This window comes from Hylobates moloch, unplaced genomic scaffold, assembly GCF_009828535.3.
Source record: "Hylobates moloch isolate HMO894 unplaced genomic scaffold, HMol_V3 SCAFFOLD_3, whole genome shotgun sequence".
NCBI classification, from domain to species: Eukaryota; Metazoa; Chordata; class Mammalia; order Primates; family Hylobatidae; genus Hylobates; species Hylobates moloch.
The window spans coordinates 39,305,234-39,328,042 of record NW_026652278.1 but is presented as its reverse complement, the minus strand read 5'-3'; the positions used below and the strand labels follow the sequence as shown (position 1 = coordinate 39,328,042).

The 22,809-nt window shown below is 40.0% G+C and overlaps 2 protein-coding genes across 13 annotated transcripts in view; one reads left to right on the top strand and one right to left on the bottom strand.

The window, feature by feature from the left end:
- PLCE1 (phospholipase C epsilon 1) overlaps nucleotides 1–13,013 on the top strand; it is a 350,498-nt gene extending 337,485 nt beyond the window's left edge. For 2 of the 4 annotated variants that reach the window (XM_032136433.1, XM_032136449.1), the window contains 5 exons: nucleotides 887–1,096; nucleotides 6,234–6,392; nucleotides 8,697–8,915; nucleotides 9,240–9,452; nucleotides 12,578–13,013. In XM_032136433.1, coding sequence (XP_031992324.1) covers nucleotides 887–1,096; nucleotides 6,234–6,392; nucleotides 8,697–8,915; nucleotides 9,240–9,428 — 777 coding nt within the window. In that variant the 3' untranslated portion in view covers nucleotides 9,429–9,452; nucleotides 12,578–13,013. The remainder of the gene's footprint in view (nucleotides 1–886; nucleotides 1,097–6,233; nucleotides 6,393–8,696; nucleotides 8,916–9,239; nucleotides 9,453–12,577) is intronic. The other 2 variants (XM_058436200.1, XM_058436201.1) reach the window with 1 other exon arrangement.
- The window catches only part of NOC3L (NOC3 like DNA replication regulator), a 48,783-nt gene that overhangs the window by 805 nt on the left and 25,169 nt on the right, over nucleotides 1–22,809 (bottom strand). Inside the window, exons 19-23 of one of the 9 annotated variants that reach the window (XR_009212752.1) lie at nucleotides 22,314–22,411; nucleotides 19,164–19,248; nucleotides 18,692–18,832; nucleotides 17,916–17,961; nucleotides 11,788–12,855 (exon numbers count right to left, since the gene is read on the bottom strand). Coding sequence is in view for 2 of the 9 variants with exons in the window: in XM_032136474.2 (XP_031992365.1) it covers nucleotides 18,704–18,832; nucleotides 19,164–19,248; nucleotides 22,314–22,411 (312 nt within the window). In the remaining 7 variants the exon portion in view is untranslated. Of the gene's footprint in view, nucleotides 1–4,367; nucleotides 5,929–6,154; nucleotides 7,293–11,787; nucleotides 12,856–16,402; nucleotides 18,833–19,163; nucleotides 19,249–22,313; nucleotides 22,412–22,809 lie in introns of those variants that run through there. The other 8 variants (XR_004244999.2, XR_009212751.1, XR_009212748.1 and 5 more) reach the window with 8 other exon arrangements.

Genomic DNA, 22,809 nt, shown 5'->3' with positions numbered 1-22,809 from the left:
GGGAGGCTGAGGCATGAGAATCACTTGAGCCTGGGTGGCAGAGGTTGCAGTGAGCCAAGATCACGCCACTGCACTCCAGCCTGGGTGACAGAGGGAGACTCTGTCTCAAAAAAAAAAAAAAAGTAACTATAATGATGGCTCATCTTTATTGAGTTCTCATAACGTACCCATGTTATGATTTACGCTTCAACCATAAAACAAAATTAAGATTGCTACTATTACTATTTCCATGGTGTAGATCGGAAAACAGTCTCCAAGGGATTAAGTATCTTACCCAATAATTCATAGCCGACAAGTATTAAAGGCAGACCTCAGACTCAGGTCTGTCTGGTTCCAGAGCTTTGTCTCAGCTGCCCTGTTTGACTTCACAGGGTCAACAGCCAACAAAGAAAACAGCCCCTTTAAGCACACTGTCAGAAGTTTATTTAAAGACGAATTCCCAGGAACTTAGACCACATGAGAACCTAGCCCTACAAACCTTCCATGAGAAGATGACCAAGTATTTCCAATGTGAGAAAAAGAGATTATCTTAGTAAATACTAAACTAGGTTATTTGCCCTCAGTCCTGTGTTGCAAGATTACAAAGGGCTAAGTTCATGGAATGAGAAATCTAAAATTTTTAATTCACTAGGAGCTCTCGTTCCAGCAGTGGGAAAAATAGTTATGCTGTCTGGGGATTATGAATAAGTTGTGCCGTTGCCCAGAGTGAACATAAACAATCCATTCTGAACATAAGAGAATTCTTAGATCTTCCAAAAAGAATTATGCAATACTCTAGAGTAAATTTCACTTATAAATTGCATAGCAAACCTATCTGAACACCATGAAAGTCGATTTGTTTTAAGTGTTTGCCTCACTCCTCAGTTTGCCTTCACTTTTTCTTTAGATTCTGACAACTGAACAAGACATCAAACCTGTTACCACAGACTATTTTTTGATGGAAGAAAAATATTTTATATCTAAAGAAAAGAATGAATGTAGGAAACAACCATTCCAGAGAGCCATTGGTCCAGAAGAGGAGATCATGCAAATTTTAAGCAGCTGGTTTCCGGAAGAGGGATACGTGGGCAGGATTGTCTTGAAAACCCAGCAGGAAGTAAGTGTGTCTGGGTGCAGCCTACACAGTAACAACTCATTATGTGATTAGCCATTTACCACTCACAACCTCCCTGAAATTCAGAATTTCTTGTAATTGCAACTTGGTTTATATTCTTCTTAAGTAAATGTGGATGAACAGTTTTATTCTTCTGCACATATTCAGAATATTATCTCTAAGGTACAGAAATTCAATCTAAAAAACATCCCTTAGGCTGGGCGCAGTGGCTCACGCCTGTAATCCCAGCACTTTGGGAGGCCGAGGTGGGCGGATCACTTGAGGTCAGGAGTTCAAGACCAGCCTGGCCAACATGGCGAAACCCCATCTCTACTAAAAATACAAAAATCAGCCAGGTGTGGTGGCAGGCGCCTGTAATCCCAACTGCTCTTGGGGGAGGCTGAGTCAGGAGAATTGCTTGAACCCGGGAGGCAGAGGTCGCAGAGAGCTGAGATTGTGCCATTGCACTCTGGCCTGGGCAACAGAACAAGACTCTATCTCAAAAAAAAAAAAAAAAAGGAAATATGTTTTCTCATGCAAATAAACTATTCCATTTTAAAAATAAATAAAAACATCCCTTATAAGATAAAGGAAGCAAAGTTTCCTTATGCATGTCATCAGATATGGGTCCAGTATTTTATTTGTATGTATGAAAAGACATTGTTGTGAGGGTCACATTACTGTATAATGCAAAACCTGCAGGTATTTTCTATTCTGGGGATGATTGACTTCCAGTTTTAGCTAATAGAAGCTTCCGTGCTTACAAGTAAAACAATATTTCTTTGAAAATATTCCAGAACTTCATACAAAGTAAGAATCTCTTGGCCTGAGTCAGAATTAGTAACAATTTATATTACGTGTGCTAAGATTCCCATGATCATTCCCAGGAGGGAAAGGATGCAACAACTGCCATGTTGACTCCAAACTGATCGGCTCCGGTTTGATTTAATTGATGAAGCACTTTTTTTTTTTTTCTGAATGAACTGAGAAAACCGTACTAACTTAAAAATGACATATAAGGTCATTTCTCTAGCATAGACAATCATGCCTCATGACATGTTGATAGTCAAGCAGTTGAGTCTATTCAACAATTTGATTATATAAATATTGAGCACCTAATATGTGCCAAGCCCTGTTCTGGGCATATGATCTGCTCCTTTGGGGCATGTAATAGTGCTTGCCTGATAGAAGGTCCCTCAGGCCCACGCTTGCTAGGGCACAGTGAAGGTAATAGCCAATTTTCACCATTATGTGTTTTCACTTTCTAGTCACAGTGAGTGAGTGTGACCTAAAGCCTCTACAGAGCTCTAGCATCACCTCTAGAGCCCAGAGCCACTGCCTTCTTTCCCTGACCTTGCCTGACACGATGAAAGGACACTTAATTTAAGCAAAAAAATGTAATTGTCCGCCAGCCTTCTCTCCCTATTAAGACACACTAATTGCTAAGACAGAGACCAGGCAACCCTAATAATAATCACTTTATAATAAAAGAGGGCTTAGCTGTACTTTTGAAGCCATCTTTAATGTCTAAATCTTTTTCCTGTTCCTAAATTGTCTTGCCTCATTAATTAGCTACATGTAAAAAGTATGTATCCTCTAAGTGATATCAGTGAATCAGTAAATTTTTAAACCTCATACTTGCATATGATTTACAGCGTTGAAAGCCCTCAAACACTATGTTGAATGATATAACGGAAACCATTTTACACTTAAGGAAATAGATTCAGAGAGGTGAAATCACGACAGGGTTAGAAGTAGAAAGAACTCAAGTCTATGGCTTCCAGGTCAGTGTTCTTTCCACCATCCTGTGCTACCCAAGCTGAAATTGTGTCCAACCTTGTGGATCACCCACACTCTGCACCTTGGGAGGAGCAGGAGGCAGTGGGTAGGCTAGAGGGAAGACGGGCTGGCTGCTGAGTGTCACAGGAAGCTTCATTTTATGCTCAGAGGAGCTGGGGAGGGGAGGGACACCCAAATGCAATTTCAATGTATACGAAAACAAGCTGGGCACAGTGGCTCACACCTGTAATCCCAGCACTTTGGGAAGCCAAGGCGGGCTCAGGAGTTCAAGACCAGCCTGGCCAACATGGCAAAACCCCATCTCTACTAAAAGTACAAAAATTAGCAGGGCGTGGTAGCGGGCACCTGTAGTCCCAGCTACTCAGGAGGCTGAAGCGGGAGAATCACTTGAACCCAGGAGGCAGAGGTTGCAGTGAGCCAAGATTACACCACTGTGTTCTAGCCTGTGTGACAGAGCGAGACTTCATCTTTAAAAAAAAGAAAAAAATATATATATATATGACAACAGGCAGTAGGGACCTCAGGAATATGCTTCCAAAAGGCTGGTACAACAAAGCATTTTGAAGAAAAGGGGCATAAGTCAGAAGGGAAGGCTAACAAGTTTTTTCTGATGAGTAATAATATGGCAAGTTCTCCTTTATATGCCTTTGTTAGGAAATTTTTGAAATGACTGAAATATTGTATCTCAAAAGATAAATAAATTTAGTGTATCTAGGTTTACCTGGTGCATAGTGATATCCAAATAATATTTGCCGATTGAATACAGGAATTCAGTAATTACTGAATGTAAGAGGGCACTACTAGAGGAGATAGATTTGGGCTATAAGTATTTCCATTTATTTTATCCTGTGGGAACTAATAAGACATATAAGCAGTTTGCCCATATATGAAAATTCTTCAATTGCTGTGACCTCTGATCTCTCCTGCCTGCCTTTTATAATTTTCTTGTCTCCTGGGCTTTCAAGCTGTCAGGTACATCTTCCTGTGGTCAATGTGTCCTCTTCTGTTACTGGATTTGAAATTGGGTAAACCAGGATTGTCACAACAAACAGACCACCTAACTTCTGTAAACCTCACTGCCCTAATTTGTAAAATCTATATACAAACTACCCTACTTGACTCAAAGAAATGATCATGAGACTCATGTCAAACATGTAGACAGACAAAGTGTACAACAATGCTTAGTAAAAAGGGATATAAGCGAGGGCTATTGTTATTTTGTTCATAATCTGTGGCTTCGAACTAATGTGGTTACAAATACCTTGAAATAAGCTCCTGAGGGAGGCTCAAAGGTCAAAGGTGCTCTTTTTTTTTTTTTTTTTGAGACGGAGTCTTGCTCTATCACCCAGGCTGGAGTGCAGTGGCACGATCTCGGCTCACTGCAAACTCCGCCTCCCGGGTTCACGCCATTCTCCTGCCTCAGCCTCCTAAAGGTGCTCTCTTAAAAGTAAAGCTTAATGCATCGTTGTTGGGACATTTTATGTGGCAACTTTTTGGTTTTCTGATTTCTTGCCTCCTGGTTTGGGGGACACAGATTATAAATTATGTGAATTACCTCTCAATCTTACTCTCTGACTGGTTAAATATATTATGATCAATGCAATGACGTATTATTAAGCAAGTTGTAAAACAGTATACATAGGATACAATCTCACTTTATGTAAAAAGAGACAATAGCTCGTCTCTTCCCCCCTTCCATTATATAATGGAGTATTCATTCATTGGAAAAAAATCAAATGGATTTTTTCACTCATTGAAAAAAGTTAAAATAGATTATATATCTTTATTTAACAAAAAATCATGTAAGTATAGGGCCATGATTGCAAAGTTAATTAAATGATTGGGGCAAGCTTCAGAAGCCAGTCCTTTCTGGCCCTGGTTGCAGTTTTGGCGCCACCTGGTGGCAGTTATCTATTCTGACTTTAATCAATGGGTACAATTCTAGTTGGAACTTCCAAGATAGTGACAGTAACTCATGGATTCTTCTGGTTAGTTAGCACCCATTTCAGTAGCCTGGTCTGGAGACATGAGGCTAGAATTCTGGGGATAAGGGGGTTTTTCCTGCCAAGACCTTACTTGCTGAGATGAGGTTGACTACTGTTTACTTACTTTGCCTCTCCCTCCCCTTTTAAGTCTCCCTCTTGCAAAAGTGAAGCTATCCTCATTTGAAAATGTGGCAGACAAAGGACAGCAGCTGCTTGACAATCACATTATATCTAAATTCACATAATTCAAGGGTGTTGCTTTACATAGTCACATACACAAAAATACATTTGAACATCCACAGCAAATGTTTAAAAAGATGTATTACCTAATGACATTGGGGTATTTTGTGGAGAATAAGGTGGGAGAAGGAAAAAAGATGAGAATGGGAAAAGTTTGGTTTTTCTTATTGATATGCTTCTGTACTGTTTGGAAATTTTTAATAAGATACATATATCTGTAGATACATAATCCACCCAAAAGCCAATTAATCTAATTCTCATAATTACTGTGAATTTTGTCAAAATTTGTTTCAATGTGGCTTACCTCCAGCCATTCATTCAGCCTTGTCACTACAGTTTTGTTCACCCAACCTGTCAATTTCAAGGTTTACATTTCAGATGCCTAGCATTTCTTAAATGCTCAACGTCTGTGGAAATGGGTGAGCTTTCTCTTAAATGCAATTTACTGTGTTTTTATTTGGCTTTTGCTAATTGGCAAAATGGTATATCGTCTTTCTACAAATTTATCTACAGTCAACTTGGACTCAAAATCCACAGCTAGGCCGGGCACAGTGGCTGACACCTGTAATCCCAGCACTTTGAGAAGCTGAGGCAGGTGGATCACAAGGTCAGGAGTTCAAGACCAGCCTGGCTAGCATGGCAAAACCCTGTCTCTATTAAAAATACAAAAATTAGGCATGGTGGTACACACCTGTAATCCCAGCTACTCAGGAGGCTGAGGCAGAATTGCTTGAACCCAGGAGGTGGAGGCTGCAGTGAGCCAAGATCATGCCACTGCACTCCAGCCTGGGCAACAGAGCAAGACTCCACCTAAAAAAAAAAAAAAAAAAAAAAAAAAAAAAAAAAAAAAAAAAAAAAATTCCACAGCTAATAGGAGCAGATAAATTGGCTTGTTATGGATCTGTCAACATCATCAGAAGCACAGTAGCTTCTTCCTCTCAGGAGACAGGTATATCCTTTTAGAACAGTTTATGAAATAATAACATAGTATATGAGATATTAAGCTAAGAAGTTTCTACATCACCAAGATACAAGCTCAGATTTTTGCTACATTTGTCTTTCTTTATTCTGCATAAACCTATTATTTACTCATATTTTTTTCTTTTTAAATACAGAACCTAGAAGAGAAAAACATTGTTCAAGATGACAAAGAGGTGATCTTGAGCTCAGAGGAGGAGAGTTTCTTTGTCCAAGTGCATGATGTTTCTCCAGAGCAACCTCGAACAGTCATCAAAGCACCCCGCGTCAGCACTGCACAGGATGTCATTCAGCAGGTAAAAGCCTCTCCCTTCCTCACCTCAGTCCTTTCCTCAGCATAAATTATTGGAACAAATGTCTGTGCATTGATGGCTCATTTTATGAGTGAAGTTCCTGAACAACAGGGACCTCAAAGGGGGAGTGTGTGCCTCTTGAGACTGGGAAATGGCCTCACATGGTGGCTCATGCCTGTAATCTCAGTTTTAGGAGGCTGAGGCAGGAGGATCACTTGAGCACAGGAGTTGGAGGCTGCAGTGAGCTATGATTGGCCACTGCACTGCAGCCTGGATGACAGAGTGAGGCCCTGTCTCTAATTGAAAAAAAAAAAAAAAAAAAAAAACGACCAAGCCAGTGGCTCACACCTGTAATCCTAGCAGTTTGGGAGGCTGAGGTGGGCAGATCACTTGAGCTCATGAGTTTGAGACCAGCATGGCCGACATGGCAAAACCCTGTCTTTACAAAAAGTACAAAAATTGCTGGGCACGGTGGCTCATGCCTGTAATCCCAACACTTTGTGGGGCCAAGGCGGGTGGATCGCCTGAGGTCAGGAGTTCGAGAGCAGTCTGGCCAACATGGTGAAACCCCATCTCTACTAAAAATACAAAAATTAGCTGGGTGTGGTGGCAGGCACCTGTAATCCCAGCTACTTGGGAGGCTGAGGCAGGAGAATCACTTGAACCCGGGAGGCAGAGGTTGCAGTGAGCCAAGATCGTGCCGTTGCGCTTCAGCTTGGGCAACAAGAGCGAGACTTCGTCTAAAAAAAAAAGTACAAAAATTAGCCAGGCATGGTGGCGTGCACCTGTAGTCCCTGCTTCTCAGGAGGCTGAGGTAGGAGGATCACTTGAGTCTGGGAGGCAGAGGTTGCAATGAGCCAAAATTGCGCCACTTTCCTCCAGCCTGGGCAACAGAGCCAGACCCTGTCTCAAAATAAATAAAAACAAATTTAAAAACTTTAAAAGCTTGGAAATATTAATTCATTCCTTCCACAGACACTTAGTATCTACAGTGAGTCTGGATCTCTATAAAGCAGTGATAATAATGGATTTAGTAAGTGACTCTGCAGTGACAATGTCATGGTCCCAGAAATACCTAAGCCAGTACCTACTGACCATCTGTCAAGGATCCTACAGAGGACAAGTAGGAGGCCTCCTCTGATCCTCTCCCCTCCTCTAAATCATGCTTCTCTGAGAGTTTACATGGTTTCAGAGAAGTTTGCTTCCTTCATAGCCTTGTTAGGGTAGGCCATTCATCAAACACCTATTTGAGAAGGCACACAACACAACGATTAAGAGCACAGACCCTAGATCAAGCTGTGTTAGATTCAAATCCCAGCTCTACTTCTGAGACCTGGAGTAAGAGCTCAGATCTGTGCCTTAGTTACAATAGTGTGCTGGTAAACCAGCTCTTTGTAAAAGAAAAAGAAAAGGCCTTATTTATTTCTTTTGTGTAAATGCCCCTACCATATCTGATTTCACCGGCCTATTCCCGTTGGCTCCAGCAAAACACTACGTGGTAAGTCACCACACAGATCACCACATAGATAATACGGAGATAGTATGATAGTACTTTCCTTGAAGGTTAAGTATATGTAAGATGTTTAATACAATGCCTAGCAAATGGGAAACATTACTTAAGGGTTACTTGCTATTCTTATTGTACGATAACTTGGTTAATATTAGCCATCTTATTCAGTTGACTTTGAATTCCAAAGGGCCCAGACTTATATTTTTTTAACTTATCTTTGTCTCCCCTAAAAGTACAGCACAGTATCTGGGGCATAGTTGGCCCTCACTAAACATTTAATGAATTAACAAATGCATCAATGAAAGACATTCTTATATTAAATGAAAAGAGAGATCACTTGACTTCTAAAATTCTTTCAACATCCAAGACTCTGTGATAGAGATAGCCCAGTGGGACAGAGAGGCTCCAGAAGAGCAAGATTCTATTGCTCACTGGCTGACTTTCATGTCTATGAGCTTTGGTACGTGCAGAAAATCTGGTTCAGACCTTTATTGTTACTATTATAGCTGTGTATATCCTGGAATCTGCTTAACCTGTCTTAAGTATAAGCTTCCTCGTCTGAAATTCGGGATAATAACACCTAATTCATAGACTGTTGCGAAGCTAAATGAGGCAACGTGGGAAATTACATTACAAGCTACAACTATACAACTGCAAAACAAGCTGGATGAGATGATCTGGAAGATCCCCTTCATCTCTAGTCTGGGCCATTTTTCCACCTTAAAGTTTCATATAGAATGAATGCAAATGTTGGAGATTCTGTGTCTTTATTCAGTTGATCATAACTTACCTTTCAGACCTTATGCAAAGCCAAATATTCCTACAGCATCCTGAGCAACCCCAATCCGAGTGACTATGTGCTTTTGGAAGAGGTGGTGAAAGACACTACCAACAAGAAGACTACCACACCAAAGTCCTCTCAGCGGGTCCTTCTGGATCAGGAGTGTGTATTTCAAGCCCAAAGCAAGTGGAAAGGTGCAGGAAAATTCATCCTTAAGCTAAAGGAGCAGGTGCAGGTAAAGTTTAAAGTTATTTTGCTCTGTTCATAAGTTATCTGATACCCATAATTACACTGTAGCCAGATCTGGAAGCTGGTGAAATTTAGGAGAAAGTTCCTGAGTCAAGGAATGGAGTTAGGAGAAAATTGTTTGGCTTTGTTTTCACTGTGTGAAAAAACATGTGGCCAAACTTGCAGTTAAGCAGTCCTAGAGGGGAGTTCCTCAGCCCTACTCTCTCCAAAGCTCTAGAGGGAAGAAGAAAACGCTCTTCTGAAATAGTGTCATGTGACGGAGGAACCTGAGTTTAACCTAACACCAATGCAAGGTTCTTTGTTCCCACAGGCATCTCGAGAAGATAAAAAGAAAGGCATTTCTTTTGCAAGTGAACTCAAGAAGCTCACCAAGTCAACTAAACAGCCCCGAGGACTTACATCACCTTCTCAGCTCTTGACCTCAGAAAGTATCCAAACCAAGGAGGAGAAACCTGTGGGTGGCGTGTCCTCCAGTGACACAATGGATTACCGACAGTGACTAAGGGCAGCATGTTTAACCCAGGTATAGTAAGTCATTGCACCATCCTGGAACAGGGCTTAACTACTTTGTAAGGAAGGCATAATTAGTACAATGTCTTTTATATTTTCCAACAGGAGGATGTCCCTTGAAGGCAGGTAGGAATGGGACCTTAAAACAGGAAAAGGGCTCTGAAGATATGTGTAACATGATATGCTATTGAACACTGTCTATAAAGAAAAAGGGAAAGAGGCCGGGCGTGGTGGCGCACGCCTATAATCCCAGCACTTTGGGAGGCCAAGGCAGGCAGATCACCTGAGGTCAGTTCGAGACCAGCCTGACCAACATGGAGAAACCCCGTCTCTACTAAAAATACAAAATTAGCTGGGTGTGGTGGTGCATGCCTATAATCCCAGCTACTCAGGAGGCTGAGGCAGGAGAATCGCTTGAACTCAGAAGGCAGAGGTTGCAGTGAGCTGAGATCACACCATTGCACTCCAGCCTGGGCAACGGGAGTGAAACCCCATCTCAAAAAAAAATATATATATATAGATGTGTGTGTGTGTGTGTGTGTGTGTGTGTGTATAACTTGAGCTTTTGTAATTTTAGACCCCTTATTTTGTAGATAAATAAGCAAAGGTCCCAAGAAGTCAATCAACTTGCCCAAAGTACTCTGACAGCCTTATTTCATCAGACAACTGTCTTCAGTATTAATAACTGACAGGAACATTCTTTAAGGGCTCTATGGATCATTCAGCTTTTATTCTTTTGGATTTCCAGTTTTATTGTTCTAATTTAGGTTTGACGTAGCTTCAACAACCTCATCTCCTTCTGCCTCAATTAAAAAAATAAAAATCTGGCATCTGGGATGTGGTTAAAAAGAAAGCAAAATAACATAACAGCCTCAATCTTGAAAATGCAGTAAATTTACTGCTTGATATTCACACAAATTTCATTCTATCTTAAGGCAAATTATTTACATGAGACCTGAATAAAAGCATGTGAGGGAACCAGTGGTAAGTTTCTCCTTTTCCCTTCGTTTCCTAATGAACCTAAGGGTTCATTAAAGCCCACTTTTCACCTGTTCCATGGTAGTTCACAGATTTAAAATTCCCAAGATGAACAGCACAGTGAAGGCACTGCTGTTTATGTGACAGAGCTTCACCATCTGCCTTTATGACAATGAGGAACTTCTGATATAAAACTGCCAAACTGCAGAAACTCACAAAGAACTCAGTGATGCCTCTTGACAGAGCCAAATTTGACTTAAAACAGCCCAAAACAAGGGCCAATACATTGAGACCATGTTTCTACATTTGAAGAGCAACTCCTAAAATAACTGATGTCCTATATTACACTCTGCAGTGGTCAAAATTTTAAATAGTTTTCCATATCCAGAAGTTAGCATCAAATAAATAGGTGTGATGTTATACACACCTCTATAACTTCTGTAATGAGGTGAAATTACACTAAAGCTGGTAAATTGGTCATATACTACTCTACATATAAAGAGCCCTCTATGGGCTACAAGATTACTTCTTAAGTACAGAAGAATACAACTCCATTAGAAATTTGACTTAAAAATAATATGCCTACTATAATGAACATTGCTAATTGCTTATATTTTAGGAGGCTGGGGGAAGGTGATAGTGATTTAGATGATTGCCTTTAGATTCTATTGTCCTGTAGCAAGTATTTTTTCTGACCAATGGATTCACATGACTTTCTTTTCTTTTTCTAAGCAAGCAGATATTTAGAATCATTCTGTTGACTTCACAGCTTTTTTTTTTTTTTTAGATAGAGTCTTGCTCTGCCGCCCAGGCTGGAGTGCAGTGGCGTGATCTTGGCTCACTGTAAGCTCCGCCTCCCGGGTTCACGCCATTCTCCTGCCTCAGCCTCTCCGAGTAGCTGGGACTACAGGCGCCCGCCACCACGCCCGGCTAATTTTTTGTATTTTTTTTAGTAGAGACGGAGTTTCACCGTGGTCTCGATCTCCTGACCTCGTGATTCGCCCGCCTCGGCCTCCCAAAGTGCTGGGATTACAGGCGTGAGCCACCGCGCCCGGCCTGACTTCACGGCTTTGCTTAAAGCTGTGGAGGCTTGGCCAGGCGCGGTGGCTCACACCTGTAATCCCAGCACTTTGGGAGGCCGAGGCGGGCAGATCACGAGGTCAAGAGATTGAGACCATCCTGGCCAACATGGTGAAACCCCGTCTCTACTAAAAATACAACAATTAGTTGGGCGTGGTGGTGCGTGCCAGTAGTCCCAGCTACTCGAGAGGCTGAGGCAGGAGAATCGCTTGAACCTGGGAGGCGGAGGTTGCAGTGAGCCGAGATTACGCCACTGCACTCCAGCCTAGCAACAGAGCGAGACTCCGTCTCAAAACAAAAGCTAGGGAGGCTTCTCTTATAGTCATTGGTGCATCTATGTGAATTGACATCCCATGTTATGACCTCCTTTACAATGGTCTTTTCAAGAAAGAGCGAGCACTTGTAAAAGAAAAGAAGAGCTCATAAGAAAACAGGTTTAGGGTTTAGGACCAGGAGCAGTGGCTCATGCCTGTAATCCCAGCACTGTGGGAGGCCGAGGTGTGTGGATCACTTGAGGTCAGGAGTTCGAGACGAGCCTGGCCAACATGGTGAAACCCCATCTCTACCAAAAAATATAAAAATTCCTGTAGTCCCAGCCACTCAGGAGGCTGAGGCAGGAGAATTGCTTGAACTTTGGAGGCAGAGGTCCAGCCAGACGAGAGGGAGAGAGAGAGCAAAAAGAAAGAAAAGTAGTATTTTTGCCACTTTCTAGGTAACATATTTCATATTTGTTCTAAAATGACCCCTTTTAAAGTTTCAATAATTACAAATTTTTAAAGAACATATTCATCTGAAGTAGTTAGCTGAAGGAATGCCACCTTTTCTTAAAGTTGAACAGTTTATTTGAATGTGATCTTTTTTAAAAAAAAGAAACTTTCTAAAGAATGTGAAATATTTCCAAGGCAGAAATAACCTCTAATGTTGTACTTCCAGTTCTAACATTGTGAGTACAGAGGAAACAGTCTCTTCCCCTAACCTAGCCACTAGAGCTGTGGCTGGAAAACTCTGAACCCTTGCTATACTGTGTTTCTGTTTCTTCATTTTCAATATACTAATAAGCCTCTGTATACAACATTACAGGTGAAGATCTTTCAGCAAGAAGTTAAAGAGTGAACATGGTGGAAAAAAATGTAATTTACTTATTTTCATCAGACTTAAACTGGAAGTTGATTTCTGAACTGAAGCATTCACACATGTGAGATCCATGCTGAGGAGAAGCAAAATGGCACAGGGCTAGTTGCCACCAAGCAATTTACCGATGAATGAAGTAATGAAGCCCAGGTCACGGCCATTTTATAAATGCCAGCAGTTGGAAAAATCGTCACGAATTGACTTAGAGCAAAGGTCAGCAAGCTTGTCTGTAAAGGGCCAAATAGTAAATATTTTAGGGCTGGGGGCCATAAAACATGTTGCAACCACCCAATTCTGCCGTTGTAGTGCAAAAGCAGCCATAGACAACACATACATGAATGAACGTGGCTGTATTCCAATAAAACTTTATTTATGGACACTGAAATTGGAATTTCATATATTTTTCACGTCACAAATACTCGTTTTGACTTTTTTTCAACCATTTAAAAACGTAAAAACTATTCTTAGTTCAGGGGCCATACAAAAACAGGTGGCAGACTAGATTTGGCCCAAGGACCTTAATTTGCCAACACAACTAAGAACTGGGAACAAGGAGCACAAAGATCTGAAAACAGGAAAGGAAGTTTAGCCATACATTTTATGGCCGAGAATTAGAAGCTTTGGGGCATTTCAAGTGTAAATATGTCCTATAAGATAAGTCATTAAAATTCAATTTAGTTCCTGTATCGTGTACCACAGTGCACTCCTCTTCAGGATTTTTTTCGTATAGAAATAATATTGGTTGTTTTTTTTTTAAGGTTATTGCTTATTCAGTTAATAGGGTTGCTTTAAAAAAGGCTATTGCTTAATCATAGATTACTCATTTTTGGTTTTCAAAATGAATTTAGAATGATGTATAATTTAATATCTACTAAATTGCAATGTCTTCACAAGAAACCTAACAATTTTTTAAAGCAAAAGTAGATTGAGTTGGTGTTAAAGGTAAATTTATTTTGCAAGGTTTGTACTGATACTGTACTTATATATTATTTATTATACATTGCGCACTTGATATTGCCATGAATTAGAAGCATTACTTCTCAGTACTTGAAGACAAACTTCTAAAAACAAACTCTGAACATCTGAAATGGGCTAGACTTTCAAGTAAAATCGCTTCATTTCTGATTAACTGAAGAGCTATTGATCCAAGTCATACTTGCCATTTAATGTAAATTATTTTTAAACTTTGCTGTACAAAACCATTAACTAAGTGTAAAGGATTCTTCATATTCTTAGTATGAAGCAAATTATGAATTTTAAAAATGAAATATGTATTCCTCTAAAGTAAAACCCAAACTTTTATCTTTCCATTGGTATCTTTGAATTTCAAGACACTTTTCTTCAAATTACAAAACACTAAAACTCCTAAAGTTCACTCTGAGAAATTTTTTTAACCAATTATAAAAATAAAACCATCCCCATGTGTTTCTTGCATATTCTAAAAACAGAAGTGTTAAAAATACACCACACAGGCTGGGCAAAGTGGCTCACGCCTGTAACTCCAGCACTTTGGGAGGCCAAGGCGGGTGGATCAGGACAGAACGAGGCCATCCTGGCCAACATGGTGAAACCCAATCTCTACTAAAAGTACAAAAATTAGCTGGGCGTGGTGGCACGTGCCTATAATCCCAGCTACTCGGGAGGCTGAGGCAGGAGAATCACTTGAACCTGGGAGGTGGAGGTTGCAGTGAGCCAAGATCGTACCATTACACTCCAGCCTGGTCACAGCGAGACTCCGTCTCAAAAAAATAAATAAACCACACAGCTTTCATGTCATTGAAAGTTCTTACTGGGTCTAAGCCTTAAGGCTAGAACTACCATTTTCTTGTCAACAGAATTCAGGCTATTCCAGTTTGATGTAATCTATACAGTAGTATAGGTTTCAGTCAAATAATCATTCTAACAAACAAATGCACAATGCTGCTCCATTTAAAAAATATTCCAGAAACACTTTACCAAGCCTCTCTAAGTGAACATGCCAAACAGTTTGCCCTACCATGTGTTGAAAACTGAGTTGCTGGTCTAAGTGGCTAGAGGCCAAATGAAAACTGTGCAGAGTAACAAGATGAAAAGACTGGTCTCTTCAGGTTTATCATTTGATTCTGATGCTTTCTAAGCGCTGCCCCACTCCTCCTCCATAACCTTTAACACAGGTGTATATTTTACAACATAAATCTGAGACAAGTTGAGACCAGACTGTTTAGCAAGTGAGGGAATCCAGCCTACTGCCTAGGTTGCATCCCAACTTAGTTGTTTATCACATTTTGAGGTGAAAGTACATACTTCATTGTATTTGAGTCTTTGGGATTACAGAAAGAACACATCGTTTTAAAATGTAAAGAGTTAGCTGGGCACAGTGGCTCATGCCTGTAATCCCAACACTCTGGGAAGCTGAGGTGGGTGGATCACCTGAGGTCTGGAGTTTGAGGCCAACATGGTGAAACCCGTCTCTACTAAAAATACAAAAATTAGCTGGGCGTGGTGGTGGACACCTGTAAATCCCAGCTATTGGGGAGGCTGAGGCAGGAGAGAATTGCCTGAACTCAAGATGCAGAGGTTGCAGTGAGTGGAGACTGTGCCACTGCACTCCAGCCTGGGTGCAAGAGTGAGACTCCATCTCAAAAAAAAAAGTAAAGTGTCTAGTCTACTATTATACACAAATGGCCAGCACAACCTGATGTTGGCCAAAAATATTTAAGTTTTATTTAAAGCTTTATCTGAATTAAACAGCTATATTATGCCAAGTGAAAGAAATTATCCTAAATAGCCACTATGACTATACCCATTACCATTTCACACTTTTTAGGCTACCAGAAATCTGGGTAGCAAACTCTTCTCGTTAAAATTGATGTGGACAAGAATCTAAATATGCAAGTTGGGGTCATTACAAAATTTTAAGAAGCATCACTGAAAGTGAAGAGAAAGGAGCATGAATTCTGTCACTCTGTTCAGTGATGCCAAATCTGTAGGAATGATCCTCTGGGTAGAAAAGTGCCCTTTGAGGGGTAAAGCTTCTTTTCATGTCCTCATTAGCAAGTAAAAGTTATTTACAAATTCTCCAGTTGGGAGTCAATATGAAGTTTAGACTCAACAAAAGTTGAGTTACAAGTGACTTGTTTTTAATCAAACTTGCTTTCATAAAGGCCTCCCATCTCAATGGCTCTGGAGACACTGGAAGCTCATTAATGAAAGTGGGCCCTCTATGATATGTATCAATTTACCTTTTGCTAACTACATCTTCCCCTTCCTTTCTTCTCTCCTCTTCCAATATCTCTAGACTTCTGTCCTCTGCCCAGAGACCCACAGGCCTTGCTTAATTCTGGAAAGTTATCAGGGCTTGCTTACTGGCCCAATAAAATTGAATTAACTCTAAAACACAAAACTCCACATCTATGCTCCCATGCCAGTAAAGAAGAGTAGGATTTTCCTGGCTGGTGTCTTTGATCTTATATTGGCAGCCTACAGGGAAAGTGCTCTCACGGTGAAAGTCTCTGACCCCTTTTCAGTTGCTTATATATCAGCAGTGAGGCCAGAAAAGATATACCTGGGACCCCAAAAAAGTTAGAGAGAAAAGGGAGATTGTCTCTTGCACAGAGTCTAGACTTGGGTCAATATTCCCCATGATCCATTGTTAATAATTTATGTGTCCTCTGCCATCCCTACGTAGCAGCTTCCTAAAAGCAATTCTTGGCTGATGGCTATGGATTCTGACATAGGAATACCTGAAATAAGTCCCTCTGAAACACATACTGAGTCTCTATGATTACCAAGCTATTCTTTTTTTTTTTTTTTGAGGCAGAGTCTCACTCTGTTGCCCAGGCTGGAGTGCAGTGGTATGATCTCGACTCACCACAACCTCCACCTCCCGGGTTCAAGTGATTCTCCTGCCTCAGCCTCCCAAGTAGCTGGGACTACAGGCGTGCGCCACCATGTCCAGCTAATTTTTTTTATTTTCAGTAGAGACGGGGTTTCACTATGTTGGTAAGGCTGGTCTCGAACTCCTGACCTTGTGATCCACCTGCCTCAGCCTCCCAAAGTGCTGGGATTACAGGCGTGAGCCACCACACCTGGCCTACCTATTCTTATACATCTCTTAGATTCAAAACCTACTATGCACAAGCCTGTCACCAAACAGATCTCTGAAACCTTCCCTATTGCAGATGACATAGGTCTCTAAACTTTTGACAAAAGTAATTCTAACACTGTCGCATTTTTCAAAAGCGTTATGTGGATGATTTGACTCAGCATGGAAGACTGAGGTTATGTCTTACACCCATTATTTCCCACCCCACTCTTAAGTGCCAGCATAGTGCTAAGCACACAGTAGGTGCTCATTATTTGTTGAGTTAAAAAAAAAATTAAGGCTGTAGCTTAATATAGCCTCAGGATATGTGTATGCCTGTGTGTGTGTGTGTGTGTGTGTGTGTAATCACTAATAACTACATTTAGTTCTAAAAATAAAAATAATCAATATAAGCTTATGTAAGTTAATGCACAAATATATTTCCTCAAATTCACATAGGATACTCAAATATAGATGTATAATTTTGTAGTCCCACTGTGATTCTCCATATGTATAACAAGAAAATTAAAGGCATTAATACAGCTATGAAATAGCTGATGAGTTTCTATTTTAAGCTGATTTTTCACCAGAAGTATAGTTTCTGCTGCCAAAGTAAAGTATAAATGTATTTGTATATGTTTGGAAAATAAATAATTTGTGACATGTATTGGTCACTTGTGCTCTGACGGGGATTAGACCCTTTGGTTACCCACACAAATATTTATCACATTCCTGGACTTTGTTTTATATCTAAAAGGTGGACTAAAAGCAAATATTCATATGCTGAATTATACCTTTCTCATTAATCAAGCCTTAAAAAATGTGACCTCAGAACCACTTTTAAAAATCATATATAATATGCTAAAAGACTAATATACACTGTTAAGCTCATATCCTCTCACTCTGCTGGAATGGTAAAGGAATTTTCTACTTTCGTTTACTTCATGCGAAAAAAGAGCTCTAAGCTCCAGAGTAAAATAACTGGCTGCTATGACTTTCAAACAGTAAGAGATCTCTTTAGTTGGACTGCTGTGCTTTTTTCAAAAAATTATATCACAAGAATAAGAAGCAGAAAAAAACAGCTGTTTTTTTCAACTATTCACAATAGAGAATATTTATAACCTAGTCACTGAAACACGCATTTCTTAGGCCACTCCTAGAATATGGGAATAGCTGTTACATAAAATAGTTTTATAATTATATTAATAAGAAAAAGTATTTTACCTGTTCCAAGAGGGGAAAAAAGCTCCTCATTGAGTATCCTTTGTCCCTAGAACAGAATGGTAAAGTCTCGGGCCTGGTGCTTCTACCCTGGAGCAATTCTTCTCCAGTCACCCTCCAGGGAATGTCAGAAAACATGAAGAACTTCAGAGACTAGAATCATATTCAAACTTTCCTTGAAAGTAGCTATAATAAACACTAATACCTTCTTTAAAAGGCCAAATTAGGTAACTTCTTTAAGTGGATCATCCAGCAAAAGCCAATGAACCTGAATACAAGCTATTTTTTTCTTTTCTCAAAAATCTTCATAAAAATATATTAACTCAAATTTAGAATGCTTCTCATTTCCATCCACAGTATTGAAATAAAAATATTTAAAGAGTATTTAGTTATAAAAAGTAGCTAAATGGTAAAATGTCTTCTCATGGTCTTGATTTTTCTGTGCTCTATGCCCTAATTTTAATATAGCAACTGCACTTCAGTTAAGATCCAGTCCAAAGATTTTTTTAAAAAACTATAATGTACATGAAGCTTTTAAAAGGCAACATCATCAAGAAAGTAATTTCCAAATACTAGGGAGAAAAAAAGGCTTTTGATCTCCTTGATGAAATGACATATTCAGCATAGGGGCAGAACCCTGTGCCACGTAAAGGGTCATTCTTCCTCCTCTTCCTAGACATTCTTAGGAAGCTTTCCTTGTATAAAAAGAAAAGATCCTAAGTTAACAACTCATCTTTATGTACATCTGCACACACAAATATACAAGAAAGTCCACTGACTTCATTCCTCTACTAGTGTAGTGATGTTTTCAAATATTTCGTGAAATCCAGAGGCGATTCAGTAGCAACTTCACTGGAGTATCTTTTGATTAGCTGATTTAAATCTTCATTCAAAAATGAATCCCCTTGTAAAACTTTACCCTGGGAAAATATTTAAAATATGAGTTAGAAGTTACTTATGCTATAAGCTAAAGCCAACCTGTGAACCAAATTGAAAATGGCAACAGCTGACACCAACACATGCAACACAATGACAGATGCTTGGTAAGGTCTTGGACATATCCTATATTGAATGATACAGTTTCATGATCATCTCTATAGAATTTCAACCTCAGATATCCATCCTATGATGAACTCCTAAACATTCAAAAAAAAAAACTACCTAAAAAATAATTAAGCAAACTGGAGTTAGAGTTATTGAGATACATTGGTTTCTATTTCTTCTTTTAAAAAAATGAAAAATATCCCATACCTTTATTTTGGGGTTTGAAGATTCAACAGGAGGATTGAATGTCATTTCTGCCATGCTATATGCCTCAAAAAGTTCAGCAGCAGTTCTAAATCACAAACACAAAAAATGTAAAGATACCACATCTGTGTAACTCAAAAATAATTAGATTATACTCAGAGAATGATTCATTCTTAACCCATATATTAAGGTATAAGATTTGAAACTAACCAACCAATCCAGTCACTTAAATTCTAAATTCCCATGTTATGTCAACATTATCCAACTAAATCCACCTCAGAGAGGTTTGGTATACATTTAGCAATACAGGCATAGACTCCAGAGAGAAAGCTAAGCTGAAGAACTCCAGTTCAGTGTGATCAAATCCCAACCCACTGATAATGCAACTAAGTCTATCTTAGTCATGGGAGCCAGAGAACTGAAGCATGGAGTCATTCTCCACAGACTTAGAACACAGCTCAACTCTTCAGCTACTGGCCTGGATGAAAAACAAGGAAAGGCCATTTAGGACAGAATACATGTCTATACCCATGGAGTGTAAATGAATCCTTAATGATATGGAATCAGTTCACACTCTCCAAAACAGATAGGCAAGGGCCTATGAGGGTAGCAATTAAGCTCACATCCCAATACCCACTCTCCAGAAGCCCACTATGAGTCTCCTTTCTTAAGCCTTTGGGATAAGCCCATTCCTCATCCTTCTCCACAAAGGAAACATCTTTCCTTAGCAAAACTGCTAAGGAAAACATGCCACAAAATAATCATTATGAAGAGTGACAAATTGTTTTCTCCTTTTTTCCTCTTTTAAAAAACAAGGCTGGTGGGGTGAAGACTGGGGACAGTTGAGAAGTGTGAGGGATGAAAAAGTGGCCATTTTATTTAATAAGGCCAAAAGTTATCTCCATCCTACTCAGAAGGAAAGGGCTCATGGAAAACTGCAGAGCTCTTGCCTCATGTAGAGGAGGCAGCAACTGACAGACTACTATCATGTAAAATACAAGCCAATGTCACCAAACCTCCCAGTATTTTAAGAAAAGCGGGAAATGTGAATTTCAGATGAATTCTTTCAATACTTAAAAGACAGCAACTAATTCAATTTTTTTCAAACTCTTGAGGCCAGAAAAATCGGCCTGGCCCACAGGTCACCAATCTGTGATCTCTGAATTACAGAAACCAATGGGCTTACAAAAGGAAAAAACCTACAGCAAAATATTAATTCTGGGTAATGAGTACATTGTAAGGTGCTATAGTTTGAATGTGTCCCCTCCAAAATTCAGATACAGAAACTTAACAGTCAATGTGATGGTATTAAGAGGTGAAAGCTTTAAAAGGTGATTAAGCAATGAATGGGATTAACCCATTTATGCCTACTAGTGTTCCATTATCAGAACGCTAAGCTTGTAGGAGTTATTTATAACCTGCTGCTCAAGGTCATCGCCAAGGTCTGATGTTTCACAGAAAAAAAAAAAATTTGCAACCTCTGGCATAAATGGGTTAAAGTCTTTATAGAAGAGGCTTCATGAAGTGAAGCTGTGGCACTGCTCCCCTTCTGTCCTGTCTGCCATGTGAGGGCATGGGGTTCCTCCCCTCCAGAAGACACAGCAACAAGACGCCATCTCAGAAGCAGAGAGGTGCCCTCATCAGTCAACCAAACCTACCAGCACCTTGATCTTCAACTTCCCAGCCTCCAGAATTCTGAGAAAATAAATTTCTGTTCTTTTTTTTCAGACGGATTCGCTCTTGTCATCCAGGCTGGAGTGCAATGGCAAGATCTCGACTCACTGCAACCTCCGCCTCCCGTGTTCAAGCGATTCTCCTGCCTCAGCTTCCCAAGTAGCTGGGACTACAGGAACCCTCCACCACACCTGGCTAATTTTCGTATTTTTAGTAGAGATGGGGTTTCACCATGTTGGCCAGGCTAGTCCTGAACTCCTGACCTCAGGTGATCCACCCGCCTCGGCCTCCCGAAGTGCTAGGATTACAGGTGTGAGCCACTGAGCCTGGCCCTCTGTTGTTTATAAATTACCCAGTCTTAGGCACTTTTTATGGCACCATAAATGGACTGAGGGATTTTTTTATACCATTTTCTCTCTTTCTCTGTATAACTTAAGTATTTCCTGTCTGTATATAAAAAAAGGTAATTACTGGCTGGGCGCAGTGGCTCACGCCTGTAATCCCAGCACTTTAGGAGGCCAAAGTGGGCGGATTACCTGAGGTCAGGAGTTTGAGACCAGCCTGGCCAGCACGGTGAAACCCCATCTCTACAAAAATTACAAAAATTAGCTGGGCATGGTGGCGGGTACCTGTAATCCCAGCTACTCGGGAAGCTGAGGCAGAAGAATCGCTTGAACCCAGGAGGCGGAAGTTGCAGTGAGCCGAGATTGCACCATTGCACTGGACAACAGAGTGAGACTCCAGCCTGGACAACAGAGTGAGACTCCATCTCAAAAAAGAAAAAAAAAAGTAATTACTATTTTTCACCTTTCTGTACTTGTGAAAATTTTGTAAGTAAACAGTTCAGGGAAAAGAAGACTCTTTTAGGAGGACCTTTTCTCCATCTGGGTGTGAGGTAGATGCTGCAAGTACCCATCCAAGCTGCTTATAGGTCAGAAGGTACTCTCTAAGGGCCAAAAAAAGAAATAGCTGCCCTTCTGGATGGCAGTGTTCCAAAGTACCTCTTTTCTTCCCTCTCCTCGTTTTTTTTTTTCTCCTTCTCTTGCCCTAACAGGACCATTCAAAGAAAAAAAAAAGAGAGCGAGCGAGAAAGCAAGGAAGCTTAATTTGGTTGACTTGTGTTTTATCTTCACATGAAGCACCTATAGCCATAGATTATTCATTGTTGAACCTGAGTGATGGGGGAGCATATGGACATTCATTATGCCATTCTACTATCCTGTATGTGTGAAACTTTTCATGATTAAAAAAAGTTTTTCAAGTTGAATGACAGAAGAAGAAAAAAATGTTTTAAGTGATTAACAAAATCATAGCATGTTTTTTTTTTAGAACAATTCAGGAATATGAAGCAAGACCAATCCAGATACCCAACTGGCACTTTAGATTTTGTAGTATGTTACTTTTTAAAACAGTCTTCTCATAGTAAGTGGCTATCAGCTGAATTTTGTAGTTTTAGAATAAGGCAATGCTAAATATTACCTTCGACTCAACTCTGGTTTGAGTGCTCCAGAGCCTTCAGAAGGTGCTCCAGCGATCAGGTGGGCTGCAAATCTCTGCACTATGGGATGATAATGCCTCTGAAGGGAAAACGGGACAATCACATTTTGCACAGGTCAGTCCTTTACAAAAAACATTAGCCACAGCAAAGATTTTATTAAATAAAATTACACCAAATTTTTTTAATCACCTACGTACAGTATATGTAATTCATTAGAAGCACATACCCACAGAAAGAATATCATCTTTGCTCACAGGATTAAAACACAAATCAAGTTACCAGTGAAGCAGTTTAGTCTTGCTTTTACAATATAAATAGAAAAATCAAAAAGCAATTCCTCTTTCAGAGTGAAAAAAGTTAATTTACAACAGGTTACCTGCCACTGCTATTTTCTACAAGTCTCACTCTAATGCTGTCCATACTGTAGGATCAATGCATAGGTGAAACCATCTTGAAACAGGGCTTACTAAGGTCTCC